This window comes from Triticum urartu, chromosome 3A (assembly GCF_056163025.1).
Source record: "Triticum urartu cultivar PI428250 chromosome 3A, HENAU_Tu73, whole genome shotgun sequence".
In the NCBI taxonomy this organism is placed as follows: domain Eukaryota; kingdom Viridiplantae; phylum Streptophyta; class Magnoliopsida; order Poales; family Poaceae; genus Triticum; species Triticum urartu.
Genome location: NC_141875.1, coordinates 645394578 through 645401977, shown reverse-complemented (window position 1 = coordinate 645401977; position 7400 = coordinate 645394578). Strand labels below are relative to the sequence as shown.

General features: G+C 46.4%; 1 protein-coding gene across 1 annotated transcript; it reads right to left on the bottom strand.

The window, feature by feature from the left end:
- Window positions 1-2503: 2503 nt before the first annotated feature.
- Window positions 2504-3052, bottom strand: LOC147981051 (uncharacterized). The gene has a single exon (XM_087515852.1). The coding sequence runs from the start codon at window positions 3050-3052 to the stop codon at window positions 2504-2506; it is 549 nt and encodes a 182-aa protein (XP_087371978.1).
- Window positions 3053-7400: the final 4348 nt, after the last annotated feature.

Sequence of the window (7400 nt, the reverse complement as noted above, 5' to 3'; positions counted from 1 at the left end):
CTTTGTTAGGATCTTATGAATAATCATTTTGTAATTAAAGAAGACCTAGTTAACGGAGAGAGTACTTTTTTTAACACAAGCACATACGTATTACTAACAACATGCATGTTCACCTCTCTCGTTCATTCACATTTAAAACTAAACAAAATAGAAAAGTAGTGTGACCATAAGTAATGCCAGAGTAGTAGAAGTCTGTTCGGATATTCAATTCGGTGCCAGGGCTCATATGCACTTGGTGAACAGTAAATTTAAAAAAAAACTTAAAAAGTTCAAAAATTCTGATTTTTTTAGGTGGAAGATGTTTCAATGCGGGATGTTCATGCAAATTTTAGCTTATTCGAACATCTGAGGTGCCCATGGCAAAAAAACGAGAAAATCGGTCAAAATAGTACGTGAATAGTAATAAACTTTCTTATAGGATTGAAATTTTATCGTTTTTGCCGAGAGCTACTGAAATGTTCAAACACTACGAAATATGACACGGTCTTCACGCACATGAGTACATAGCATCACAAAAAAAATCAATTGTTTTTTTAATTTTTTTAACTATTTTAAACAAATTTACCGTATCTGCTTCTGAGAGCCAAAACGCCGCGCATGTTTTACTTTCCACAAAACGAAACTGGAGGCACGGGCGTGAAAGATACGTAGGAGTACGTACCAACCTCCCATTATCGCCATCTGGTAGACACGGAACCCTGCCGCGCCCGGTGCACGTTCACAGCCGAGCGAACCACAAGTCAACTCCAAGTCCGGACGTTCACGAGCAACGAGCAGGGGCGCTCACGGGCACTGGCCGGAGCATGCAATGCAAGGCGAAGCTGGCACGCCGCAGCTAGTAGGCTCGTACGTCACGTAGCCATCGCCCCATCGCCATTAAACCTCTCCCACACTCCTCTGAGTCCGTGCGGCAAGGCCCGTGGAACCAGCGGCGATCGCGACAGGTCCATGATCCGTCGTACGTGCTACGTACATGAGTTCCGTGTGAGTTTGGGTTCAACGTACGGGCACGGGTAAAATATCCGACGGCCCATGATCCGTCGCCCGTTCCAGCGGACGGACCGGATCGTGTGCCGCCGCCGTACCTCTACTGGCCAGGTCGGGTCAGGTCAGGCCCGGTCGCCCGGACTCCCGGCCGGTCGGTCTCGTCGCCGCGACGAGGGATGGAGAGCAAGGAGGAGTAGGGGTAGGAGCGTGCATGCATCGTGGTCCAAGTGAAGCGATAGTAGAGTGGCGTCACGATTGGTCCACATGTCAGTGCGTGCGTACGTTGCGCACAGTGGCTGATCTGACCGATCACCTCTCCCGCATCTCATGATAGCGCGGATGACACATGCAAATCATACGGGGTAAAGAACGCGACCGCCTTTTGCTATCCTTTTTACTCTCCTTTTGAACGGAGCCAAAGCCACCTTTTGCTCCTTTGACCCTGCGACGGATCAGGGCGTACGTACCTCTCCTGCGCCATGATTGTTCGCTGAGTACTCATGTTCGCTCGATTGTTCGCCCGCTCTCTCCCACAGCCTGGTGATTAATTAAGAGGCTGACCTGACCTGACATTCTCACGATACTCCTTTGCATTGCATGCATATAAACTGCGAGCGTTGTGGCCTTGTGGATGCTGCTGGGGAATGAACACTGGTGCTGGCCGTGCTATGCATTAACCCAAAGATAATGGCGAGTGCGATGGAACGATACATGCATATCATAGTCCATACCATTGGTATTGGTCTATTGGACATGTGGACTGTTCACCATCGACTTTCCGTGCCTGGCTGGACGCACGACCGTCCTTACTTCACGCAGCAGGCAGGCAGAAAGGTGACTGTACTGTACAGACCCGTAGCCGTAGGCGGATGCTCGGGCCGGTGAGAAAAAGACAGCGACTGGGCTAGGCTGCTCCAGCTCGGTCTGTTTTTATCTTACTCACTATTCATTCATAACCCATGTTTTACTGATACAAATACCACTGCAAGTCTCGTATTTTTATTTGTCTTTCAAAACACGGCGTAGTATATATCGTTAAAAAACAGCGTGCTGCATATGAGCAGCAGCGAACCATGCTTGGCTCTGCTAGACTGCTATGCATGGATCGCCGGAGGAGCAGGGGCTACTGCCTACTGGACGAGAGGCAGCAGCGGATTTCTTACCTTTGCTCGTGGGGTCTGAGAAAGCTGCGGCGTGCAGCGCAGGCTTGCAGCTGCCCGAGATGCGATGCTGGGTCGGAAAGAGAAGAAAAGAAAAAGAGAGATGGAAAGAGAACGGATGACTCTCTGCAGACTTGCGGGATGATAACTGCAACGGGGATCACGGGAAAGGGGCCGGGCCACGGCCAGGCGAGGCAAGGCGAGGCCGTGCCGTGGAATCGTGGATGGAATCGAATCTGGTGCGGTGTCGCTCTGCCCAGTGCCCATGCCCGGTGTCAGCGGCTCGGCGTAGCTGCCTCCGGCGCTGGGGGAGGGACAGAGAGATGATAGTTTTTTTTAGGGAAAGCATAGCTTTATTAATCAACAGTGTTGGGTAAATCACCCAGAACACGCACAGCCACATTGGCTGGAACATCCGACAGCCATTCAGAAGAATGGTATGGTTCATACACACGGCCAATAGAGGCCAACTCGTGAGCTACAGAATTGGCATTGCGTCTACAAACTGATATAGAAAACGAGGAGAACCATAGCTTAAGCTGGTACTTCATATCCTCAATGACAGCAGCATAGGCGGAGGAGTCAACTCTTCGCACATCGAGGGCTTCAGTGACAAGCTGTGAGTCTGTTTCAAACTGCACCCGCACCAATCCTAGTTCCGCCGCCATATTGATTGCATGAGCCATCGCGAATATCTCGGCAGCAAAGGCATCATTGACATGCTCCTGTCTTCCTGCTCTTGCGCAGCCCACAGACCCATCACTGTCTCTGACCACCGCGCCCCAGCCAGCGTGCGCTTCCCCTGAAGCGAAGGAGCCGTCAACATTTATTTTATAAATTGTTTCCTCAGGTGGTCGCCACTTGTCCGCTGGAATCTTCCTTGGAGCGACAGAGAAGATCTCCATGTACTCCAAGATGTCGCTCCTCGTACGCCGCGCTATCTCCACAGCCGACTGTGGCGTTTGCCCCCCTCGTAATTTGTTCCTGTTAGACCACCAATGCCACCAAAAGGTAAGGACATGCAGGCGCTTTTCTACATCTAGGCCCCAGAGACAGACGCCATCCCTTCAAGCTCAATACGTTCCTACTCCATCGCCAACTCCCTCCACCCCTCCTTGACACTCTTGCATTTGATAAAAAAGGTGTGCTCCGTCCTCAGCCGCTCGTCCACAGAAGAGGCAGCTAGTGTCCTGGATAGGAATACCCTTGCGTGCTACATTAGTGCGAAGGGCTAGAGATTCGTGCTTTAGTCTCCAAGCGAACATCTGGATGTTCCTGGGACATGGCAGTTTCCAGATTCTCTTCCAGGAGTCATCAGCTGTTTGTTCCAGATTACCCGCCGCGGCCGAGCTTCTCCCTTGCCCCCCATTCCTTCGGTCCTCCTCTAGCTGCACATGGAGCTTGTATGCGCTCTTCACCGAGTGGAGGCCCCGGGTATCATACTGCCAGGCAATGAAGTCTTGTACTCCTTCTCTTAACGGAATCTGGAGAATGTGCTTCACATCATCCGGCCAGAAAGTGTCCTTGACTAGCTGTTCGTCCCAGGATCCGGTTGTGGGGCCAATGAGATCACATACCTTCTCCAACAGATTTTGCCCTCTCGGGGTAATGACCCTCCTCGACCATGGCCGGGAAATCCAAGGGTCAGACCAGATGTTGACATGCATACCATCCCCGGTGCGCCAAACATAACCCTCTTTAAACAGCCGTTGCCCATGCAATAGACTTCGCCATGAGTATGATATACCATCCCGTGGTTCTGCGTCCAGAATATGCCTGTTGGGATAATAACGTGCTTGCAAAAGTCTAGCACAAAGGGAGTCAGGGTTTTGGATGAGCTGCCAAATTTGCCTCGAGAGCATCGCCAAATTGAAGCCATGCATATCTCTGAAACCAAGCCCACCCCGTGCCTTGGACTGCGTCAAATTCCTCCAACTAATCCAGTGGGTAGTTTGTTCTTTGTCTTGTTGGCTCCACCAATACTTGCCGACGAGGGAGCTAATTTCCTCATGAAAAGACTTGGTGAGGTAGAAACAGGACATGGCAAAAGTGGGAATGGCCTGGGCTACTGTGGTAACCAATGTTTCTTTTCCAACTTTAGCAATGAGCTTCTCCTTCCAACCGTAGACACGCCCTGCAATGGCATTCTTCACAAAACCGAAGGCTTTCTTCCTTGATTTACCGACGTGGACCGGTACCAAGGTATTTCTCGTTCCAAGACTCGCTTTGTATCTGGAGAGAATCCTTGACAGCAGCCTTCATTTCCTCTCTCGTATTCGGGCTGAACATAATGGCCGACTTCTCCAGATTGATGCATTGCCCTGAAAGAGCCTCATACAGGTCCAAGATCTCACGAAGTTCCTGGGCTTCCTCCTGCTTGGCCCTTAGAAGAAGGACCGAGTCGTCCGCAAACAGAAGGTGTGAGATCACCGGCGCGCCCTGACAGATTTTGGAGCCCGATAACCTGCCTGTCTGCTCTGCATCGTGTAGAAGTGCTGAGAGGCCTTCCGCACAGATGACAAAGAGGTACAGTGAGAGCAGATCGCCTTGCCGGAGTCCCCGTGAGGGAATGAACTGTTCTGTAAGGACACCATTTATCCTGATCTGATAGCAGACAGTTGTGACACAGTTCATCACCAAATCAACCCAACGCGAGTGGAAGCCTAGCTTGTTTAACATTGCCCTCAAGAGAGTTTTTTCATCACGGGCTCGCGGTGCCGCACGGTCACGTTTTGCCAACAAGAGAGTTTTTTCATAGCAAAAATGACCCTAGTAACATCGAAGTCGCTTACAAACACAAGCATATATTCATTTTTATGAACGCACGCATGTATACTCTACTTCTATGAGCTTCCCAAAAGATTGAGACGGCACATCATTTTGAGACTGACGAAGTCGTCACAGACGCCTTCGTAGTCGATGGGAACGTCTCTTCCTACTGAAATGCACATGACGAAAAGGCCAAGAGTAAATTCAGGAAAAATTCGAGCATCAATGTCAAGTCTGGACTTGAACTGTGGTGGGCAAGGATAGCACTGTCTTCCTAGCCATCCAACCACATGTTGGTTTGCAATAAAAAATGAAATTCACATGCGTATGTTTGCAACTTTGCATGTGTATGTAAAGACTTTATTCCTTACCAAAAAAAGAGACTTGATTCCTGCTGGTTGGAGCTTCACATCCATAATTCGCAAAAGTATAATAAAAAAAGTTATGCATTCTTCCACTCAGTTACATGAACTAAACTCACTCCCGCATGAAGTGCTCGTTTGAAACTCACAATTTAAGTTTGAAAGGAAAATGAAAATGCTTACACTACAGTTTAATGCAATAAAATTCCATAAAGGGTGGTAATACCTAATAACAAAAAAATTCATTTTCCAGCTAGGCTTAGAAGAGCCTGATATGAAAATACCAAATTTAAATCTAGTACAACCTGAAACACGTAACTAGTAGCTTTTTATAAATTTAATTGTTTCTGGAATTAAAATGCATCATGAATCAGCCCGGCCCTAGCAAAAGCACTCTATGGTTTCTCGTCTCCTCTACATGTAGATCACCTGCCTCCTCCTCCTCCCCCAACTCCGCTGGTGGTCTGTGTGGGGAGGCCACAATCTACGGGGAAGCGGTAGTTTATTGGTCTAGGGACATTAGGTAGTTCTTCGCTTTTGGCCCTTCCGAGCTTTGATGATAGTGGCGACAATGTTCAATAATGGTTTCTTCCGTTTCTCTACCACACTGGTGGTTTCAATAATGGTTTCTTCTGTTTCTTACCACACTGGCGGTATGTGCGCCAAAGAATCCAACAACGGGGGTGAATGACCAGGCAGGTCTTCATTGTCCACAACTTTGCCCCTTTCAACAGTGGTGGTGGTGTTTAGTGTTTTGGGACATGCATATAAACTTAATAAGCATGTTGTTGGAGTAATTACTAGAGGTGGTAAAATGACTCAGGAACCGTTGTATCCTGAGGGTCACCCTAAAAGAATTGAAAAAGATTCTCAGAGATTTAATGATAGTGCACCTAGTTCACCCATGAAGAAAAGGAAAAAAGAATATGAATAAACCTTTGAATGCTTTTAGTGAACCCGTGGTAGAAAAACCTGTTGAGAATCATGATGGTGTTTCTAATTCTGATGCCGAGACACAATAAGGTAATGAGCATGAACCTAATGATGATGATGTTATTGCTACTAATAATGATGATGGTTCTCCACCCAGTATAATAATGAACCTGATAATGAGGTAGAGATAGAACCTGAAGTTGAGCTTGATGACCCACCTCCTAAAAGTAAGAAATATGATAAAAGAGGTTTTGTTGCTTGGAAGCATTGTAAAGAAAGAGCACCATGGGTTCAAAAACTCATGTCGTTTCCTAGTAAACCTTTAAAGTCAAAGGATAAAGATTCTTTTAATCACTTTGTTAAATTGCTTAGACCTTTATTTTCTTCAAGTACATTTGACTAATATTATGAAAATTCCCCCATATGCTAAATACATGAAAGGTGTTGTTACTAATAAAAGAAATATCATGAGGCTGAAATTTCTACCATGCTTGCAAATTATTCTTTCAATGAAAAAATACGTGAAAAGCTTTGAGATCCAGGGATACCTACTATAGCATGCTCTATTAAGACTAATTATGTTAAAACAGTTGTATGTGATTTAGGAGCTAGTGTGTGTGTTCCGCCCTTTTATCTTTATAAAAGGCTTAACTTGAATAGGTTGACACCCACTAGAATTTCTTTGCAAATGGCTGACAGATCAGAACTATTCCTGTTGGTGTTTGTGAGGATGTTCTGGTTATGGTTGCCAATGTTATGATCTTAACAGACTTTGTTATTCTTGATATGCCAAAGGACGATAATTAGTCGATTATCCTTGGAAGACCTTTTCTTAACACTGTAGGGGCTCTTAGTGATTGAAATAGAAGCAAGATCATTTTTCATGTTAATGCCAATGATCATACGGTTTATTTCCTGAGGAAGCCAAATAAAGTAATCAGTCTCAATTCTATTGAAAAAATTGTGACTATCACTATTGGAGACTTGAATTTCCTCTTCCGATTCCGGAAACAAAATATCAAACCATTATGATTGGAATCATGCCTATCCAAGTTGAGGTAACTTAGTGTTATACAAAAATTCTTCGATTTTATGTCACTTGGCAATAGTCCGTTAATAAGTGAAAGTGCGTTATATCGACTAGAGGGGGGGGGGGTGAATAGGTGATTTTTAAAAATTCATCACTGAG